Below are 23,550 nucleotides of genomic sequence, written 5' to 3' on the forward strand. Positions count from 1 at the left end.
GGGGGGACGTTGGGGGCGCGCGCCCCCCGGGTAAGAAAAAGAGAAGAGAAAAAAAAAGAGAAGAGAAAAGGAAAATAAGAGGGGAAAAAAGAGGAGGAGGAGAGGAAGGAAGGGAAAAGAAAAAGAAGAAAGAGAGAAAAAGGAGAAAAAGAGGGAGTAAAAGCAAAACGCGAAGACACCGGGAAGAGAAAGAGGAACAGTGACATTATTACAGCGCTGAAGGGTAGCCAGTGACGGATCAATGATTTCGTAAAAGTGTGACTCACCCTACCCCTTACACCGACAACTCCATTTTTTGACGTTTCCATTTTCCTCTCTCACTAATGATCTATATATATACTATATATGGTCTATCATAATGCGTGTGTAGAATTGTGCTATGAAACCAACTGTGGCTGGTCCCGAACTCGACCGTGTCGACGGGGAACATGACGCATTTTGGGATGGGGGCGACCGCCCGCCACCCCCCATTCAGCATTTTTTTAAACGATATCGCTAAGTAATTTCAAAATAGAAAGTGCTTAGAGGCAACTTACAAGGCCTGGGAAGTGTCATTTCCAGCGATCTGGGAGGCATTTTTGGCCAAATTTGCTTGTACGCTTCGCGCCAACCTATGGTGGCGCTACGCTTAGATAATTTGCCTACAGGCTTCGCCCCTCCCTTGGCAAATTCCTCGCTACGCGCCTGTTCGAATTTGTAACGCAAACAGCAGATATCACATCATATCAGTGAGCATGAAAATGGCGTTCCAGGATGAAAAGCCTCAAAATTGTCCGACTTGCCTGAAAAAGTAACCAAAAATTTTCGCGCGCGAAGGGGGCGTTCAACGTGTTCATGTCAATATCATATAAGCAAGCATCGGTTATTACATCGCATGCCATCATGTACCGTACGGTCCGTTCAAATTGCGCAGTATACCGCGGGATGCTAATGTAAACAACGACATGTCTCATGTAGGGCCTGGGTCTCGAATTAGGGCCTGCACCCCCGCCGCGCAGTGGCGGAGCGTCCATATGATCAGGGGGCGGATGCCCCCCTGACGGACTCAAATGGACTGCTGGCGCCTTTTTCAGCTCTGTACCACTTTTTACTTATTCTAGATTATTGACTTTTTTATTGCGCTCTCATCTACTTATTGACATTTCTCACATTTTGTTGCTGTAATTTAGCGATGACACCTTATTCTTCGTTTATCTGCAAATTAGCCAGGCCCGGAAAGGGTCATTTCCGGCGATCTAGGGAGTATCTTTACTCAAAAATTTTCTCTACGCTACGCGCCAACCAGTGGTGGCGCTCCGCTTGGATAGTGTCGAAAGCGCCCCTACAGACCATTCTCGCCACTCCTGACCAATACCCCTAGCTCCGCCACTGCCGCCGCGCCTCCTACGCCTATGTGTGTAGTGTTCGGTTTCGGAAATATCTGCTATTTTTTCATTTCCTTCAACCAAGTTTTATAATAGGTTTTAATATTTGTACACCAATAAATTAACTGTGTCTGAATTTTAGAAAATTTCTGACCAACATTCTGCATCACACTTCCCTCTAACTCGTGCAATTTTGACCGGTCTGTTAGGGGTTGAAGGAAGTTTTTTCTATATTGGTTGTCCATAGATGAAATTTTGTACAACATTATGGGTATGTTTTGAAGTGAGTTTATTCACGAGAAATGTGAATTTTCAAATTCTGAACAAATATGGGGCTTAAAACCTTGAAAAGTGGGGCTGACGGGTATTGTGGGCCGCGACGTAGAATCACCTACAAAAGCAAAGACCCACAGGAGATGCGATCAGGTCGAACATGATGTGTGCCGGGTGAACAATCTTCAAAAAGGTTATGGATAGAAAAAAAAACTGTTAGGAAATACTTGGTTCTCAGGCAAAAAGTATACATCTGGTTGGTCATTTCAAGCCCGAGAAGTGCCGTTTCCGGTGATCTGGGGGGTTTCAAAGCAAGAAATGTTCTTGTACGCTGCGCGCCAACCGATGGTGGCGCTCCGCTTAGATAGTAAAACGCGCCCCCCGGGTTAGAAAATCCTGGATACGCGCCTGATTAGAGAAAGTAAAAATAGTAATAGATAGAGAAAACCCATTTAAAAAACTTGTAGCACACATGGCTCAAGTCTTCAGCCTTGTGTGTGATGGAACTTTAACATTTTGAATAAATACGATTCTGATCTATTTGGGTAGTTATACAGCACAATCTGTTATCTCTATCAAATGTATGAATGTATAAATGTAATTATGGCAGCTAGCTTTAAGTCTCTTATAAAGCTGATTTCTGCGCTCAGTAGTGAGTTCTATATGCCGCAATCATTCAGCGCTACTCACGGCATCATTAACTTATTCAACTATATGGTATCCCTGTATACACTGCATACTTTAACCGAGTGTCGAGGAAGTAAATCATTTATTCAGTTAATTCTACAACCTTCGTCCTCCAGACACCGTGTTACATGTAATGAACTCGAAAATCATGAAAAATATGATATTTTCATTGTTATTGAATTAACAGTTTACTAGATATGCTATAGTGAGCAGCATTGTAATGATATTTCCAGCTTAAACTAGAACGGAAATCTCAACTACCACAAAAGCTACTTTAAATGAAAGCTATAGCTGTACCCGGGTTTCTCGTGTTGAATTTATCACGCTAAATGCTGTTTAACCCGCCCCACCTCCCCCCTCCCCCCCCAAAAAAAAACACAAGGCCTGTGCCGGATCAAGTATGATAAGCAGAATTCCATGATGCCATTTTCGTATGTACAACCTTTCTAAGCGGACCTTTGTGTTGATTTTCATTAATTTAGCAATGCAATGTTTAACTCCCATGACAATGTAGCTTATTAGCTTGATTATTCAAATTTCATAAGAAATGTTAAGTAAGTTGGAGTAAGTACGGTACATGATTGCTCTGTTTGTAAATAAAATATATTTTTCTGTTGAGCTCTAAAAATCATTCTAAAACTGAAATTTTTTCTTTGTGATCAAAATAAGAAATTACGAGAAACCTTTTCATTCTGGACTAATTCTAATTTGTTCTTGTTATTTGTTCGATTTGAAAGGGAAGCGCTTTGTCGTGAAAAGTATTTCTTTCCTGGTAAATAACAATACATATAAGAAACATTGGCTAATGATTGTGCAGAGAGTACCGTATTTTGTCGTATAAGAATTTCTACCTCGTCAACAATAATATAGTACATAACTCGATTCAAAATATCAGAGACATGCATTATTTTTTATGCGAAATGTAATATTTGTATACATTTAAGTTCACTCCCACTTGAAGTGTAACTTAAATTTTTCATTTTTTGTTCAGGTTAGTTGTCAGATTATATATAAACTACATAAAATGTTCATGAAAACTTATTGGCAAATATCTCAAGGTTGTAGCTGTTGTATAGATGGGACATATATTAAATTTGGTTGGGGCGGGACAGAGGTTCAAATATATGGTACAATACTATGTGACTTCTTCACTGAGAGTATCAACACATTATGTATTTTTCTTCCCATTTCTTACTCGGACTCTCTAGTAACATTTCGTAATGAGAATCAGCCGTATTCTCAAGAATCTTTAATAATGATCGTATCTGACCTTACATTAGATATACACAATATATATATATATATTTTTATTACTTCAATGTAATATCTAATGGACAATTTGATGGATGTACAGAAAATCTATTGTGGCACTAAAGCAGCAAACTGACAATTTGAATATTCTGTGCCGAGTGGGGGCAGCAGACGATATACTTATATAGGTGTAGGACAGTAAATTTACTTGATTGACGCTAACATTCGTCGCTTTGCGAGGTCGCTAAGAGCATATTGGTAGATTTTGTCTTCACCAGGTATATGTCATATCATATGATAGCTATAATGGGCTGGAACAATCATATTACTTACAAATTTACCCTCCATGACAATTCAAACTGTGTGCCAAAGGATGTGAAGGTTTAAAATAATAATTCCCAACCTTGTTTCTCAGCTCTCGTGGTATGATCTTCCAACTTTTGCAACGCATCACCTTCAATAATTTGTACTAATTCTTAGACCATCAGAAGAAGTTTACGTCATCCTCTTCAACATCCAGACATAAAAATGACTGCAAGCAAGCGCAACATTCACTTCAGGAGAAGGTCAACCCCTGAGGTATGAATATTTCTCCAGTTGTCAGGTTCTCTTCTCTGCAAGGTTCCACCAGCTTGTCGTCGCGCAAAATCAATATTAAAAACAATACAACCTTCAACACACATCCATTTTTTTAATGAGGCTACTGTTAATAATAACACAGAACATCAAACACTGACGTATAGGTTATATAAAACTTATGTGGTTTTGTTTTGCTTTGTTTATATAGTTCTTTTCGACGAAGTGATTTTGTTTTATACATGGTACATTGTGATCAATAGTCGATACACATAATGTTGCCATGCAGTTAAAACTTCAATTCATACCGCCGTCACACGTGTACAACATTATGTGGGAGAACAACGGAAGAAGACTTAAAATCAAATTTGGTATTTCTAAGTAGTTTCTCTATCAACCGCTCAATTATGTCAAGGTTCTCTAATCACTGTTTCCATGGGAAAATAGCTGTTAAACAATCACTGCATGCATGAGATATGCCATATGAAAATAATATATAATATAATCAGGAAGCATTATACTTAAAGGGTAGGTGTGACATAGTAAAGTATGCTGAATTGCTCAAGAAACTGACAGTTTACGATGATGTATTTTATGTCTGTCACAGGCAGTCAGCAGGACACGGAGATCTCAGACATTCTGCTAATTTTGCACCATATTGGAGACGTTGACTAGGCACAAGGTTTAATCCGTTACGGTCCTAATATCGATATCAATGGCTATACCAGGGGTTCCCTAACTGGGGTGCATGAATCCCCAGGGGTGCGTGAGTCCATCCCAGGGGGTTCGTGAGACTTTTCTGAAAGTCAAAACTAGAATACTTTGAACTAAAATCTGATATATCATTTAATTTAGTAATGTACAAAAGTCGTAACTATCGACAAACTCTTTTCGCGTTCCATATACGCAAATGTTGCCATATAGTAGTACCGTACCGTGCATGTGATAAATAACTGAATTATGAAACAGACACAGGCTGTTATGCATATTATAGATAATAATGACTCAGATCGTGTCTCGAAAAGTTGGGGGTTTGTGGACAACTCTGACATCCACAGGGGTGCGTGGTGCATAAAGTTAGGGAAACCCTGGTCTATACGGTATCAATAACATGTATTTAAAGTTTTGCTACCATACGTTATTTAAATCTACGTGTAATTTTTCAACATTTCCTGAGGGAGGGCGGAAGCAGAGAACAGATAGGCCAATGTCATAGAAATTGAAGAAGGAAGAACGACGTCATGCGACATATACTGATGCCACTCATCTAACTGGTGACGCTTTGCTTGTACGGCAAGAAAGTACAGGCGCGTTATACAAACAACACGTCTTTGACATAACTAAAGTGATAAAGATAAAGTGGCAGTGGACTGCAGTTTCACAGGTAATTCTTAGGAGGAGATATTAGAAGCAATTATACAGGAAACTAACTATAGTTTCGTCTGCTCAGCTGCTGCATTGTTATTCACTGGACCCTGGATATAGTTAGCCTGTTCTTTCGGATGCGATATGACGTAAGCCTAATGACAACAATGATCACCACCTCATTTTACTTAAACTGTATCCCTAACGATAGATCCAACATGCCAGAATAACATGGGATGACGGTTATGGTGTCCTGGGCTACTCACTAACAATTCAATACTATAGGAAAACAGGCTTAGCCTAACTTAGGTCTATGTACTTGGTCTAACTAAGGTTAGTCTAGGTCATAACTTAAGCCTATAATATTTCAGTCTATTAACATATCTAAAAATGTACGAATATTCAACCATATACTCAATTTGCAACATATTCCCAACACTGTAAATGTGGCAAAAGGGCATAAGCAGTATAAGCCTAGCCAGTAATCTGAGTTTTGAGGTAGGCGAAATCCTACTTAGCCTAGCCAGGTATGTTCTGTACGGTAAATTTATAGGCTATTTCCCTGAAATTAATCAACTGCGATTTTAAGGCCTATTGATATTCACTAACTATATTCGGAAAAGCTTTGCACGCAAAACGACACTCTCAAGCCACTACTCGTGTTAACATCTAATCCTCGGATGACTGTGACTGAATGTAAAGCATGCATCAAACTTTTTGCACTAATACTTCATACGGTGGGATCTGTTATCTTACATAAACTACTACCCACTTTGCAACATTAACATTAAACTGCATGCACAGACGATGCTTGCACAGACGATTATGGAAGTATTACACAATAGTTTGGTGTGTTTGGGAAGGCCCGGGGCGATTTTTTTCCCCCAAACAGGTTTGCAATGACGGAGTTTTCAGCCAATCAGATTGCTCGTGACGTCAGCATAAATAATAACCATCGCTTGGAAGTTCGAAGACATATACTGAGTTACACACTGACACTTGATTGAGTCTAGTTGAGGGGTTTCCCTTCAAACGCCCTAACTTTACTTTTAATGCTTGGATGACATGATGACCTCACTTATGATACATACGGTACATTCTATTTGGTTCGTGTTTACGTTATCCACGATTCGTGAGCCGTTCTATTGAAATCAGAATTCGTTTCGTGGAATGGGTAGGCCTACACTAAAAGCAACTTCACGACGCGAGTTAACGAGTCTTGAGTGAATATACGCAAAACAGTATAGTGTATAGTATGATATATTTCCATCACTGCACTTTGTACAGAGTTATAATACATATAGGCCTACAGCGCATGTGTGATGTACCCTGTACGAAACTTTCACTGTGCGATGTTATCGATTAATGCCTTCACAGAAATCTTCGATCAAAGGAGATCATACAATACTAGTGTGCTAAATATGTCTAAACCAATTCCAAACATATCTCAATATATGTACGAAAAGCTACGGGTAATTTTGAACGGGTATATCTTCGTTGCAACAAATGGATGCAGAACCTCGAAGTGAAGGTTTCTATGGTGATGACGTAACTTTTCCGACCAATCATGAACGACTATTTACGCACACTTGCAAACCTGTTTGGGGAAAAAATCGCGGCCCGGGGGGGGGGGGGGGGGTTTCACCGCATTTTTCCAGGTCAACAATGTCACTTTCTGAGTGGAGCACTTAAATAATACAAGCAAGAGAAATATTTGCCACGTGCCTCTCAGATACCGGAAATGACACTTTCCAGACTTTACAAGTTGCATAAAACACTCCACTTGCTCGAGTCCATTAGAAAAAAAAAAAAGTTTTCAAAGTTGGTTCTCAAAGTCAGGAGTATAATACTTACTACTCTGGTCGCTATAACATGCCTCTGTTGTGAAAAAGTAAACCTAATCTTTCGAAAAAACGGGTAAAATCAAATTCAATGTCAAAGTCGAATGCACACTGTATGTATGAAAACGTACAAATGATCTGGCTTTTTGCCGTACAACGCCAAAGCGCCCTCCTTATTTCAAGGCTGCACTGCGTAAACACCTGGCGATACACTGTGTCATCATTCTTTCTACTTCAATTTCTATGGCCAACGCAAAGTCAATATGTCAGGAAAGTTATATAGGCCGTGTCCCTTTACACCTGTTGAACTTCCTGGCAAAGGAAACCGACAGTAGTGCTGTCAGTTGGCAAGACTAAAACTTTCATACATGGGTGCTACTAGGTTCCTTAATGATGTAGCCCCACATGATGTTACAGTACGAGTACAACAGCATGGCGTACGAGTACCTTAGAGTAAAATTCCAAGTCTTGGTATGGGTAACTTAAGACGACTACAAGCCGCAAAACGCGAGTACGACTTTAACTATTATCTTGGCTTATAACCCCTACGAGATTTCAGTATTGCCACAAATGTGGGTAAAATGTCCATGAGGTTGAGTAGGCCTATACGAGTACAGACAACTATATGCTACATATATTAGAACCTGCGCACCTATACCAAACAACTAAACGACAGATCCGCTCTCTTGCAACCCCAGTCCCCTTACACCGAGACCGTGATCATCGTCATGTGTGTATCACGATTCCCCTAGAAGGGGATCACAACGCTACACGTGGTCTTAGCAAAAAGATATATGCTACAGAACTAACATAAAAGTCGCCCAAGAAAGAAGCTGGGCACGAAAAACCTAACAACTGATCCGCTCTCAATCCCGCTGTCTGTTTGCATCAACACGCATACTGTGACTGTGTGATCATCGTCAGGTGTGTATCACGGTTCCCTACGAGGAGAACAGAATGCTATACATGATCTTATAGTCAAAATACCGAGAAGGTACGGTACTAATTTGCTCTAACTTACAAATCTATTGTTATTCTCCTGTATTGCTGAAGAAAGGTGCATGACCTGGTCAATAATAGTGACACTTACCGCATGCTCAGCTCTGGCAAACAATAATGTGCCTTAACCTGTGACAAGCAATGCACTTTGGTAGAGGTCCTTGAAATAACTCTAGAAAATCTTGACCAGTAAATACAGTGAAAGTAAGTTTTATAGCTAGTAAAGTTGATACGGTCTTTGAACTTGCAAAAAAGGATCAATATTGGTCCAATGCGTCAATTAAGTGGTCGATCTATAGCCTCAAGATAAATCGTTCTACATACGCTATAGGAAGTCACATGTAATATCTACACGGGTATTTAGATCTATTAGGGTCGCAAGCAATTCGCACAATCTTGTATACTATCTGTAGTGACTGACCTTCCTACGTGAATGCCAGGTTTTGTTGACGGATGCGGCAATCTGCTCCTTACACTAGCAACTTTGACTGGTTCGTAAAAAAAAGTCCATTACTTTCACTAGCGTAAAGCCTGAACATGGAGGTGTTGTGAGGATATACCAAGTCAGATCATGGTTTTATAGCACTAAAACTTCAATCAAAGTTCTCGTAACGATCAGTAGTTTTATTTTGATTTCTTTGGGAACATCTCAAGATGTGCTATTTTAGGATGAAATCCTTTACAAACCAGTTCTTCATAGGTTGCCGTTGGAAAACTGTTTACCGACAGCTAGTCTGTGTAACGATTATTTTTTGGACTCTCTTTGCCCGTGTAGCAGCAGGTAGAATGCCACCAGTTTTTACAATGTACAACGGTGTGGGTCGGCTCTACCCAAGACAAAGTTACTGCCTGGATCTGTTAGAGTTGATTGAGGACACAGGTAAAGTAGTGTGGTGTTATGGATAGCTTTAAATATATTATTTTAGTACTGTAACTAGGTACTGGTTAGAATGTGGTATTATTAGAATATTCATTGAATATAATAGGTATTGGTGTAGGTTACCAAACTCAGTCGCCTGTGCACAAATAGTCAAAAACTTACTCCACTACTTCTCAAACTCAGTCGCCTTAAACCTATATAAATAGACTTGTGATCACGACTGAAACATGACTGTGACATGTCACGTCGAATGTGGTATCATAAATCCCGTCCGAGAAGGCAATAAATTCTACATAAAATCTTGGTCAAAAAGTTTGAGGATCAATGTCATATATGTGTAGGCTACTGTGCATCTGGAAAGAATAGACACTATATTTACCACACAGATTTAGCCTAAGAGAGGACGAGATAACAGCACTACGCACAATTCATTGCAGCAATGGACTTTCAAAGCAATTGTCTTTTTAGTTAGTGTCACTATATGAAGTGTTATTACATATCTAACCTTTACTCAAACGAGTTCTAACCATCAATATACAATCGAACGGGCATGTTCAATATCATGGCCACTGATCAGGGCTAGTATGCGTAGGCCTACATGGCTACAAGAGTATATATGCTTCGAGACTTCATCCGCGAGATCAGCCTAATTGAAGTAAATTAGTTTCAGGCTAAGTCGAGAAAGTATATATTACATTAAAGGTAACAAGGATTTCTCCGCTGGTTTCTTTTGTTTCAGCTTACATCATATTTTTGATACAACGAAAAAATTGGTGGTAACGTAAGGCAAGCAAGCCCTTCAAAGATACGCACAAAATCGAATTCATTTACCTTCGGAAACTGATTACTTAATTCCTATTCTGATTATGTGTTTTACGTTTTATTTGACACCGTAACTATTTCTCCATTCTTATATTCCATAACAACGAATAACAATGGGTTATAAAGGCTTTGTAACTTATACTGTACTGTATATATATATATATATATATAGATATATATATATATATATATATATTTATATATATATATATATATATATATATATATATATATATGTATATATATATCTATATCTATATCTATATATATATATATATATACATATATATATATATATATATATATATATATATATATATATATATATATATATATATATATATATATTGCTGACACATGTCTATATACTGACATGTTGCTGTTGTCCGTCTGGTGCTCTTATCTTAGATCTATCTTCTTGATAAAATAGTTTAGTTACTTATAGACTTAGACGAACATAGTTATGTTGTCAATGGTGACATTGTAAACAAACTGGTATAATATTACTGATTGAAACTGATTGACTGAAGAATGCGGTTCCGAGTAATGTTTACTTGGGAATTTCCTTACCACGATTCCCTCTCTTATTAAAGTTCAAATGTTACAAGGGATACTCTGATTCTAATAAACTAAAAATGTTTTGACAAGGAACAACACTAGCTGTATACATCGGTTGCATCCCGCCTATATAGGTATTTCCTGATTAACAGAGATATATCTAGTAAAAGTCATGGAAGCGGAGATAATTAGACTTCGTTTCCGAACTGACTATAGGTTTTTCAATGAATAACATTACATTATGTTTAAGTTGTAATAGTATTTACGGTAACCAAATTGCATTTGTTTCGGTAATTCGAAGATACAGAGAATGTGATTACAGAAATAGCAGATAATGAGCGGAAATAACCTGAAAAGGAAACTGTTTTCCTCTAGCTATAGTGGTTAATAGAAATGGCTACCACATGTCACTGTTTTGCATTCAACGTTATTCGGTTTGCAGCGTGGGAAACGAATTGAAGCTCCACTTTGGTTGTAACCTTGTGTCATTTTGAACAAAGATGGTATGTTTAAAGTATACCTGATATAAGCACTCTAAACAAACATACATATTGTACCGATTCACATTTGAAGAGATTAAACAGAAAGAAAGTCTCACAAGTCATATAGGAGGCTAGTCTTCCTATTAATTTAAGACCTTAGTTGATTTGGAGGTCTACAATATCAAAGAAAAAAGAAAAACGGTTTCAGTTTTAACGCATATATATTTCACAATGGTTTGCAGTTGGTACAACATACAAAGTAGAAGACATACTGCTTAGAGGGTCAATAATATAGATACAAATTGAATGGTTTAAGAAAGAATACTTTAGAGAGCAGTGGAAAATGAATAGCAACAGTCGACTATTATCGTTTTAAGAGGGAGCGCATGCCGGTATTTTGTTTTACAACTTTGTTTCGCGATCCTTATGGGCGTTCGCCCAAAATATGACCTCTTTTCTCATAGATTAAAAAAAACAAGGTTTACAACCCTATATGTCTTTGGTAATTGTTTCCGTTGGTCACCAAGAGTGTTTCCTGCGTCAACGATTACTACGGTAATGTCTCCTGTTTTGATGATACTAAATCTTAAATTGTTCAACAATAAAATTTTAAAAAAATCACTATACGTTCGATTTCAATACACTATATATATGTATCGATACGCTCATAACTTTAACTATCCCTTCCGGAGGTTTCCTAAATCCTTCCGCAATCGACCGTACGTACTGTGATATACGACCCTGTTATGCTATATAACTCAAGCAAGACCTATATAGGGCGCTCTGGAGCAACATATATTGATCCCTTTACTGAAGGCCCCTTACGCAATCAGACTCAAATATACGTGACGAAGATCATGTTGGTGTATGTAGATACTTGAGACGATTTGTTCAAAGTGAACTACATAGTTATCACGATATCTCTGAATATCGATATTGTAGACAGAGCTTGGTGATTATCCATTTTCATAGACTCATATTTCTTTATACACATGGATATGTCACACGTATATAGTAGCCTATGTTCAAGGGTATACGCAGTATTTGTAGAGGCAAAAATGCAGATTTGAGTTTATAGTTAAAGTGAACGAAGTGGTAGATGATCATCTGCCTACGATGAATACGATACACACATTTACACACCAACCATTCTTAGTAGTCATTATGTTATACACTTTTCATTCTAATTGTAATGCATTAAATTTCAATTCTAATAATCAATTATAATTTAACCATAGCTCTATTCTGCTTCTTTAATAATAAATCACCGAAGATAACAACTTTAAAGAGCAACGCAAATTTAGTAATGACCACGAACTAAGTAAAAATGAGTTAAAAAATGAGTAAAAAACCCCGATGGCGAATGTGTATAGTTGCATATTGATGTGTGGTATGGCATAAGAAAACCTTTTTTGTGACCGCAGTATGTAGATTCAAAATATCCGGTTTGGACTTGATGGAAGACCTTGATTACAAGAATTTAAAGTGCAGGAAAGAGCATAATAATGGAGAAGTTTAGATAATCAAACCGAGTAGATTCCAAGATAAGCTTTTAGATCATGGAAGGATCTAAAGATTCGCATCTTACCCGCATATGACATATATAAGACAGAAGAAATAGGATATGGTTTAATCGGACGGCTGTATTTCGTGGATCTTTGAGAGCTTTTCTTCTTATAAGAGTGAATGATATTAAAATGGAATTCCATGAGTCAAGTATGTTATTACAAGAGCGTGAACATGCGAGGTATAGCACACAGTGTCTTTGTTGCATTTTCAACGGACCCTCTCAATGTTTCTAATAACACAGGTAATCGCCATACTAAAACGTTTAATACGTAACTTGCGTACTAAGTGAACAGGGTTGAGTGGATTGCCCTATATCAAGTAACATCTATTCTTGATTTTTTTGTCCTGAGTACCTTATTTCCATTACCGCATATAACGGTATAATTACTTTATCTACACACTCCAATGGAATCATTTAATTTGGCGTTTACCCGCCAGCAGTGAATCGGATTGTAAGAGTATAATCATAAGTACAACCCGAGTTATAATAAGGATGCTAACGAACACGACTGCATGATAACATGTTAAATTATTAGCCTTTGTGAAGATGACGAGGAAAAATTAACGTTCTAAAATGATATTAAGAGGCGTAATCACAGAAGTGCAGGTGACAAACACGGTCATAATCGTCTCTACTTAAAAGTTGAAGACTTAAAAGAAACCACAACTTGTATCCCTCACACATAGCATCCAATCAAGTTGTTTGCAATTGATGGTTTCACAAGGTCTCTTCTAGTAACATTAATCTTTTCCTGATAAAGGAAATGGAAGCGGTAGTTCAACTGTAGGCCTAATACACTTGTAATGAATGAGGGGATTGAGAAGTGACTTCCGACAGGTCGAAGACTACACACATCCTGACAGCTATAACATGCACGAGTAGCGGTAATTCCGCAAGACGGATACAGCACATGTACCGAATAAATGATGTATATGTGTATATATACAACAAAACATTTCTCTTGAATTTGTTTCAATTGATAAATTCCACCGTTTATCTCGGCTCCCTATGCAAATAAGCTATAAATTAGAAACAGCGGTGGATATTGGGTTGTCATTATGTTCAGTCTAGTATTCACAGATTTGCAAACTTTTTTTGAGGATCCCACCCTATCGGGAGAATACATCTCTTTGTCTGTGTTTTGCTCTATATCGAGTATGAAGTATGTTTAAGTGATTAATGGTGCACACGTAATCCCTGTTGGAATGCTATGGTTATATACAGCAGTCATGCTTTTTTTCAGTCGTGTGCTTTCATATCTTGAGAATAACACAAACCATCGATTGCCTGCATGCAGCCTTATAAGAATGCCTTGTAAAAATATGGGGCTGGTATCACCGGTGATATAACAAAATGTCCTCGGGCCCCGACCCGGTTTTCAAACACCTCTGGATAATACTTCCACAGACCACAGGTAGACCTGGACGTAAACTATCTGTGGTTTTGGCAATCATTTAATTCAACTGAAATTCATCAATGATATGTACAGTACGGTTTACCACATAGTACGTTGCAGGCATATAGACTTTGGATTCCGCAAGCGTGCGAAGTTACCTCTGTGCCAAAAAAAAAACCAACTCAGGAAACATTACTGGGAGATGAAGACAATGAAATTTTTACTCTGATTGATATTAGATTAACGTCTATCATCACGAAACTTCCATCATGTTCGTCTTCAGGTAAAAACGTCAACATTTTTCAGTTACACGTAGTTCTTGCAATTTTGTCACAAGGTTTCATATAACACTACCCACCCATAGAAATCTCAGTATATATACAAGTATATAAACGTGATCTAGTGATACGTTGTATAAAGAACCGAATAAACATATATGTTAGGGTTTCTTTTTCTAATTCAAAGTGAGTTCAATACAGCAAGTCTCCCTAACGCCCTCTATTAAGAAGCAAGATAGTTTTGGTGAAGCAACAAGAAGGGAACCAACGTACACAGTGTTGTGCTTGTTCGGACAAGGCTTTATATTCAGTGACACACAACTAATCTGTGTCATGTCGAAAGGATTTTGTGATATTATTTCAGATAACCCTTTTTGGTTCCAAGCGGAGCCCTGGAACCATTATAGTCGTTCATCTATTGACCAAGTTTTGACCCCGACGTGACCCCCATGTGACACCGACAGAGATCTGTGAACCGTTGTTGTTCGAAGTACAACTTTGTCACAGGCTTGGAACAGAGAAGACATTGTTGTACGATTGATAAAAGGATTGTCGAGTATTTCCTTAAGCCGAACTCATTGCTTCCCACGGAAAGTCTGTCCTTTTTTTTATTGCCTGTGTGGCAAAAGTAATGCGCACGATTTGGGTTCAGCCGAGGTCCATATGTCAAAAGTATATAGCCATGTTATCACTATTGTTTTTGTTCAAGGTCAAAGTCAGTTGGAGACAACAATGATCTAATAGTGACAACCTCGTAAATAAATCTCAAGATGGTGAAGTTGGACAGATCTGATGTTTAGTATGCACGCACATTTATGACATTCGGTACAAGAAGCATATCAGTGGAAGTTGGTGATCAACACCTATATCACTGTGATTACATACATGTCTCTTTTACATGCGTCTTACTGTACTTTCTACATCATATATGTTCAAACCCTCAATGTACAGTATGCCATTACCAAATAATGATTGTATATCGTCACAGCCAGTATGAATATTTGCATGCTGCTTCAAAAAGCAACTTTGTTGTTCATGTTCTTCGCACACCCTGCAGCCCTGTAAATCGCCTGGAACCCGTCAGTAGTGTCGCTTCGATACTTTCTTTTCCTTCGTTGGTGCAGGGAAGGAGGGGTACTGAGAATTGGTAGGGAGGAGAGATCGCAGATGATCGCAGAGGATCGCAGATGAAGGGGATGTGGGGAGGGATAACTAACTCCGAACGGAGGAAATTTCGGGCATCCCTCGCGCTGTCCCACTGTCATATGACATTTTTCTCTTATGTGCGCCGATTTTGCCATATAGAGACCAATACACAATTTACCGTGAAATAAACCAGGATCATATCGGGTCCTTGTGAAAAGTTTTGTCTGAAATTCGGCAATTGCAAATTGATTCCTTAAGTAATTTAAGTAAGATTTTATTACGGTACTCAATTTTAAATGTATTTACAATATTGCACCGCAGTACCTTTGTGATTTAATTTCTCTTTACACTCCCTCTAGACCGTTGCGTTCCTCGTCCCGTCTGCTTTTAACTGTCCCTAACATAAGAACTGCAAAATTTGGACCGAGATCTTTTAGCTATGCTTCGCCAGTTTAATTCACTCCCTGAGGTTTTAACAAATATTGAAAGTTTTACCCTTTTTAAATCCAAACTTAAGACTCATTTATACTGCAAAGCTTATAATATCTGAATTCATTTTATGTATTATTATTTCGTAGATTGTTTTCTTGTTATATATTTGTTTTACTGTTTATCATGTAATTATTATATTCTTTTATCCACTATTTTTATTAACTTAACTTAATTTAATTTAATTTAACTTGATTTGTTTTGTTTTTTAATTCTACTTATTATTGTTTCATTCTTCATCATGTAAAGCGCATATGAATATATATATGTTATAGTATTTGCGCTATATAAGGAACCATAATAATATATAATAATAATAGTAATATGGTATTAATGCGTTCTGCTTATCTAGGGAGAATACCTTCCACAATAATATGTTTTTACGATACCCGTTTCCTTTAAACGTTTATTGAGTTGGCCCAGACATTTCCGTTGGATTTGGCTGTGTTTGCCATCTTATCTGATAATATAGGTTAGACCGTAACGCAGGACATCGGTTGTTGAGGATGAAATACATCCGTCTTAATGTTATGTAGGTCACGCATGACAACTATCCATGGAGTATGTTTTTTTTATGTACCCAATGTCAGACCTTGTAGGTGTCTGGCCACAATAAATTGCTCCCTCCTAATTGTGGTGCGATACCCTGTATCAATCGATCGGTCGGAACAGGCGACAGGACACAGGGGTGAGAGGACAATTGGACGGGGCGGCAGGTTTATAAAATGTCGTGAATGTGATGCAAAAGTCTCAAAAACGCTTCGGGAGAAAGAAGGAGACTCCGTTACCCACTTCTCATCCAAATTTCTTATTGCATAATGAACGATGCATGGTGTAAACCGAGGCAAAAAGCAGCAATTAGCAAACACCACCACGTCATATGAAACATGTTATAAACTCATCACAACGGCACTAAGTAGTAGTATATATTACCTCTAGTTTAATAATTGATTGAATTCCTGAATTCGTAAAAAAAATCTGTATAGGCTAGCCGGTCGTTGAAGTTTTGCAATTACTTTTGGCAAATGAATGATGACGTAGGGTATGCTATGATTGCTATGGTGATTCAAGACTTTCAAATGCGTCTTTGAGTTTACAACAGTTTCTTTTATGAAATTATCGAAGATTTCCTTATATTGATTCGATTACGTTTAACGTTAAAATTACAAGTCTTCACCGTCAATGTATTTGGGTTGACTTTCGAATTAGTTTGCTAAAAGAATGCTTAATGTGTCTGAGAGTAGATTACTATAAAATTCCAATGGTCCTGATAGAGTCATGGTTTTTATTCATAGAAATTGCATGAGGAGGATCAAAATCCGTCATTAGGGGTCATGCTGGGTACCAAACGATCACAGGAATATTTTTGATACTTGAAATTGTCTTTCTATATATATATATATATCACGTCTTAATGGTTAACGTTGAATTTCTTCATTACATTGCTGCACTGCATAGTAATTGTAAGTCGTATTTGTAGCCTTAGTATACTTGAAAGGTCATCCACATTTCGGTAAACTACTTTCTCATGACTTGAGCATAATGGTATACAATTGAAGGTTCAAATTTTCTCCCTTTCCTTTTGCAGGTGGGTTCAATGGCAACCCTGTGATGTGCCAGAAACATTTATGTCGTCACTATGACAACGATAAGAAAATGTGTGCATCAAATGGTCAGACTACAAAAACATTCCGTCACCAATGCGCCCTATGTGCTAGAAGCTGTCATGAAATGAACAAATTGCAACCGACGTATCGACTTAAACATGAAGGGGAATGTACCGAGGAAGGTTTGTTTTTCAACTTTGTAAATACGTATTAATGAGTACGGGGGGGGGGGGGGCGGGGAGGATTACCAGCACATCACTAATTCACAATGTTATATGTACGTAGGCCTATACTACATGTTCAGACCATTAGTATACCCTTGGGAAGGCTTTCTCACGAACTTCGTGACGTCATAAATTCAGCAAACACGGCTATATATATATATATATATATATATATATATATATAAAATATAAATAAATAAAAAAATAAAAAAAAAAAAAAATAATAATATATATATATATATATATATATATATATATATATATATATATAATAATAATACATAGTTTATTCATTTGCCGCAATCTAGAGATACTATAAGCGACTGTTAAATAAATGATATCATTAACGATATATACGCCTATAATATTCACATACATCGCAGCAGAAACGATGAAATGAAACAAAACTTTTAAAGATTTACAATTGACACAGTAGGATATTACATTAAAATTAGTAGCACACTCAATTTTCTCTACCGTATTTAACAGATTATTTTAGGAGCAGCGTAGTGACTGTGTGTAGGCATATGCGTCTGCATAGACATCTTAGTTAAATGTATGTGTGCGTTCAATCATGTAAAAGCATATAACACAAAACTATCCAAGTACAGGCCTATACTAATAAAATCAACAAAGAACAGTTGTTTGTATTTATGTGTAGCCAACCTAACCCCTTCCCCATCCAATATTGACACGGATTTGTGCTATGTTGCTTGGTTCAAAAGTAAAAAGTGAGACACCACATTTGATCTATTTCTCCAAAAATGATATCTATTATTTTTTTTTTGTATACGGCATAAAAAACGAAAGGTTCCCTCTCTAGTGACAGATAAATAGTTCCATGTCCCACCCCGTGGTCTCCGCTTTAACATATTTTCTTTACAAGGTTTACTACAATCGACCTTACACATAAAAACAATTTATCCTGAAGTTCAAAGATCAAGTGTTTTTTTTTCCTGGGTATGCGACATTGTGTATCAAATAATTCATATAATGCATCATGTGAATCGATAGAAAAGAACATTGGCACATTGATGACGGGATATGATATCGTTCAGCAGTGAAGCTCACCCATGACCCCCCTCCCCCGTCTCCCCCTCCCGGTAACATTAAACACTGCGTATCGCTACTTAGATGCATGTAGTGTAACAGGGTGGTCAGGATCATATACCCCTGTAAAGTAGGAGACAGCGATAACGTAGAGATTTGTCTTTCAGCGTTATACAGCAACGAAGTTATTATTGTAACTCATACTATCTCTGTCTCCATTTCGCTTATAATAACAGTGGAAAGAATTAATAGAAAACAATGGTAAAACTTCTTAAATAAATTACACTTTACCCTAAATCCGTGAGTGAAATGAGCCCAAAACAATACAAACTAATAACACAACTATCCAGACGGTCACTAAATGCGTAATCAGTAGTAGACAATATTAAGGGGAGTTCCCCTAGTTAATATCGACTGCGCTTGCGCAGAAAATGTATAGCAACTGGCGCTCAACCGTACGTACGTCCATGTTTACAACCTTTTGAATTGACTTTTACAGCGGTTGCAATAATTCTGGTTAAATACGTAATTTTGCATCCAGGTAAAACACACATGTCATTAATTAACCTCGAAGCACCCTAGCACTGGATTATGATAAGAATATCTAACTAAAAGTCTGAATTAATAATGAAATAAAACATAAAAATACAACGATTTAGTAGCTACAAGTGCAGGCGATCGTCGCCTCCTAGACTAGCCTATACTAACATACACACTTATAACATTAGGTCTGCTAATACTAGTATTAATAGCAACGATTTACTTCTATCCTGATATTTACTACAGTTGAGAGCCATTGACTCTGATTTACCATTAGTTAGGATAGTAACATGTTTTACATTTAATAATTAGTTTATTGTTTGTTAAACGACCATAAATATATCAACTTACCTGTCAAGTAGGAGAGAACGATAACGTAGAGATTTGTCTTCAGGTGTTATACAGCAACAAATTTATTATTGTCGCGCGCCCTCTAATAACAAATACTTTTAGTTAATTTGTATTGGGGGGGGGGGGGTGATAAATCAACCCTGTTACAGTAGTAAGTAGTGCTAGTCTAATTACATCAAGGCGAGAGAGAGACACAAGGTAAATACAAATAAATGTGAATGTCATGTAACGTGTTACACGGCATTACACAAATTGCAGTCCATTGGTTGTCCTTGTATCGCGTACTCACATAATTTTCCTAGTTGACTTCTCAATTGCTTATCTATTAACTTTAAACAATACCCAAAAAAAGGGCCAATATGAACACAAATATCTCTTACAAAAATCTAAACTCCAAGATCTAAATGACACATGCAATTGCACCCATTCCTCCTATACTAAATATTGGATTCTAAACCGCCGGCTCATGGCTTCACTTAAGGGCTTCCGTGCTTCATCATTAAGTCTATACTCCACAGCTTTCCTTAAGAAAGCTGCAGTACATTCATATTTGCAAAAGTGCACATTTCCAACGATTTCGGAAATTCTATGGAAAACATTACTATCGCTACAATCGCACAATTCGTCCAATAGAACATCCTGTCTGTTATGTTTCTTATCGCTTAACGACACATGCAGTTTAAATTAATTCGTTACTATATATTACACATGTTAATGTTATGCCCTGTCAAGGTAGCTTTGAACTTTACAAGTACTCATTGACACTGTTACTCAATGAAAATCCCTCCGATTTGTTTTTTCTCAACGCGTTCCACTACTCGCACCGCTAACCAAATGCTGGGGAAACCATTCTCCACCAACTTTACCCCTATATACTTTATATGCTTTACACTATAAATGTCTGAACGTACGTAGTCCTTCATGAAAATATAAGTTGTTTGTATATGCATATAGCATTTTATTCCCTAGACTTCTACCTCGTGCTCCCAGGGGTGCGTGCACCCAAGGTTATGAATTATGTACTTACAGGGCCTACTAATTTTCTTGTTACTTCTCATAGCCTATATAGCCTAAGTCGAATAGCTAATTTGGTGTTTGCTGTGAGCCTGTAAGCACGAACTTATTGATAGCTCTTTTGCAAGGAGCGCGTCAAGAAATACATTTAAAAGTCATCTCCTCAAATTAACGCATGACTTAAACCTAGTCATATCGAACCATTTGGAATCTTTTTCAAGTCTGAGACTACAGGTGCCATTGGAATCGACTAGTATCTAGTGTAACATTATCTTTAATAACATGTAGCCCCGGAGACTTGAAGCTGAGAAACAGACGATGGAACTCACCATGATTCATACCCGAAATAGTTATCTTAAGCCTTGGGGCAACTCATGTTGTAATGAAACTGAAATTGACAATTACACGAGAATATTGGAAATGCCAACCATTCGACCCTTTTGTATTCTGTTCTTTTTCAGATTTCACAACAACAACAATAACAACAACAACAATGCGTTCTTCAACAAGGCGACCTATAACAACAACTGTCACTCCTTCAACCGAAACTACAATTGCATATGAAATCCCTTCCACTACATATAGTACTAGTTACACCACATATACACCTAGTGCCACTACGTATAGACCTAGTTCCACTACAAATAGTGGTTCCACTACAAGTATACCTAGTTCCACAAAGTTTCGATTCAAAACACCTGGATCTATTTCCTCTACATATAGAGCAAGCCCTTCCACACTTGAACAAATTACAATGGAAATAATTGATACGTCGACTCTGTTCACTACAGCCATTCAAAACAGCACAATAAGAATTTTTGGACCAGAAACTGAAGCGACAACTAGTATTTCACAAGATTTCTCCACTGAAGACGTAGTCGACATTACTACTACGTCCACTATGCCGACGACAGTTCAGGCTACCGTAAGTACACCACATGTAGTCTCAACCACTGATGACAAGTTGGACACCTTCAGATCTACAACGTTACAAGACGCGACAACACATTCACCAAATACAACACCTGCAGAGGAAACATCAACATATGATACACCTGCGAGAGATTTTCCTTCATACGATGACTCTATATATGAAGGCAGTGGAGGTGATTTCTTTATGTTGGAGATAAAGCAAGAGTTGCGCGAATCAGACCCATTAACGTTGAGGCCCAATGCAAAACATCCATTACAACCAGTTTTACCTTCTTTGCAGGAACCTTACTGCGTACGAAACGACAGACCATTTCAAGTGAAGTGTTCTGATAAGTGCAAAGACATTATGAAAGTAATTGGAAAAGAAGGCCCAAAGTTACCAAAGTTGCCAAAGTTTGATAAGGAGGGAAAAGGACCAGCACAAATTCCATAATTTTCAAACTATTGATATTAGGATACAAATAATGTTTTGTCGTCTTCAAGAGGACGTTGTTTACTATATGGGTTTGCTCCAGCTGTTAAATATAGGTTTATAAACATATCTGGGAAATGCTGAATTACCTGAGCGGGGCACGGTTGTCAGTCTTTCCATTATGCGATCTTCATTATTTTGTCATGAAACGTTCCTTAACTTGTAATATTTATAAATAGCTTGACTCATTCTGTGTTAGAAGAGCATATACATGTGATCGTCAGAAATTATCGTTGAAACCATTTTAAATCCTATCATTACTTTGATGATTAACTTCTGTATGTTTTAGTTTACAATTTCAAGAAGTCAAACATGAAAAACATTTTAGTTTTTCAATGTTAGAAGAGAAGATGCCTCATTTGAGTTTCTTAGTTTAAATAATACTATGACTGTGCAAGATATTAATAAAAGACGGAGATATAGTTGAAGCTATCATTTCACAATTACACCGTCGTTGGTGCTATTTTTTTCAAGAAATTGTCAACATTAAGTCCGCCTTTTCATATATTCCCAGTAACCTATAAACAAGTGCATATACGTTTCTTTTCAATTTGACATACAATGGCGAATAATTGGACTTAGATGTTTCTACAATCTTCACACCCGGTCTATTTTTTTCTTTGCTTTTTGCTTTGTGTAATTCGTTTTTGTTTTAGTTTCTTTCTTTTTTAAACTTATTTTGATTTCAAATTGAGCTATAGTCGGTGCTACTAGGTACTGTGATCTTTGAGAAGAAGATGACGACATGACCAATGTATGAGTGCTGCAGTAAATGCCTTATTGGTTTCAATGTTGCACAATATAAACATAGAATATATTCAATACCTTTACCAGACTCGATCATATCTTGACTTGTTCTTATAATTTGTTATGGTGAATTCGATGCTCATTAAAACAATAAAGCCACCAGTAAAGACCAAATTGTACAATACACACACACATATATGTATATATATATATATATATATATTTATATATATATATATATATATATATATATATATATATCCTCGAAGCGCTTAAAGCGTCACGCTGAATGCACCAAACTTTCTGCAGTATAAAGAGTACTTTCATGGGAGCATACATTGAGGATTACGTACCCTAAATAGGACATATTTTGAAAGTGGGCACTAGAATGCATTTCAAACTTTGAAAACGAATAAACATTGTTTCAATTTATACTATATTTTATGGGTAATCCTGAATGTCGTTACATTTGACTGGTTTTCCTTGTCAATCATGTTGAATCTAACATACCATAAAGCGACTAACTTTGACTAACTTTTCTTCTTCCCCCCTCCTTGTCCCCCACCCCCCCCCCCCATCACTCCTCTTCTCATAGCTCCCTTCCACCCTTTTTCTCCACACCTTTCTGTCTTTGT

The 23,550-nt window shown here is 37.3% G+C and overlaps 2 protein-coding genes across 3 annotated transcripts in view; one reads left to right on the top strand and one right to left on the bottom strand.

Moving 5' to 3' along the window:
• LOC139962225 (persulfide dioxygenase ETHE1, mitochondrial-like) overlaps window positions 1–19,770 on the bottom strand; it is a 57,384-nt gene extending 37,614 nt beyond the window's left edge. The window contains exon 1 of the mRNA XM_071962234.1: window positions 19,750–19,770. The gene's annotated coding sequence lies outside the window, so the exon portion shown is untranslated. The remainder of the gene's footprint in view (window positions 1–19,749) is intronic.
• Window positions 8,332–22,611, top strand: LOC139962222 (uncharacterized). Of its 2 annotated transcripts, none has more exons than XM_071962225.1 (3): window positions 8,332–8,351; window positions 17,566–17,766; window positions 21,225–22,611. In XM_071962225.1, the coding sequence occupies exons 2-3, from the start codon at window positions 17,589–17,591 to the stop codon at window positions 22,127–22,129; spliced, it is 1,083 nt and encodes a 360-aa protein (XP_071818326.1). In that variant the 5' UTR covers window positions 8,332–8,351; window positions 17,566–17,588; the 3' UTR covers window positions 22,130–22,611. The 2 variants fall into 2 exon arrangements, with proteins under 2 accessions (XP_071818326.1, XP_071818325.1); XM_071962224.1 differs by lacking the exon at window positions 8,332–8,351 and adding an exon at window positions 8,472–9,236.
• The last annotated feature ends 939 nt before the right edge of the window (window positions 22,612–23,550 follow it).

This window comes from Apostichopus japonicus, chromosome 20 (genome assembly GCF_037975245.1).
Source record: "Apostichopus japonicus isolate 1M-3 chromosome 20, ASM3797524v1, whole genome shotgun sequence".
Lineage (NCBI taxonomy): Eukaryota > Metazoa > Echinodermata > Holothuroidea > Aspidochirotida > Stichopodidae > Apostichopus > Apostichopus japonicus.

Coding starts and splice junctions, on each gene's coding strand:
- LOC139962222 (XM_071962224.1), top strand. CDS start 9,011: ATGTGCTATTTTAGGATGAAATCCTTTACAAACCAGTTCTTCATAGGT. Junction 9,237..17,565: donor AGAGTTGATTGAGGACACAG/GTAAAGTAGTGT, acceptor TTCCTTTTGCAG/GTGGGTTCAATGGCAACCCT. Junction 17,767..21,224: donor AGGGGAATGTACCGAGGAAG/GTTTGTTTTTCA, acceptor GTTCTTTTTCAG/ATTTCACAACAACAACAATA.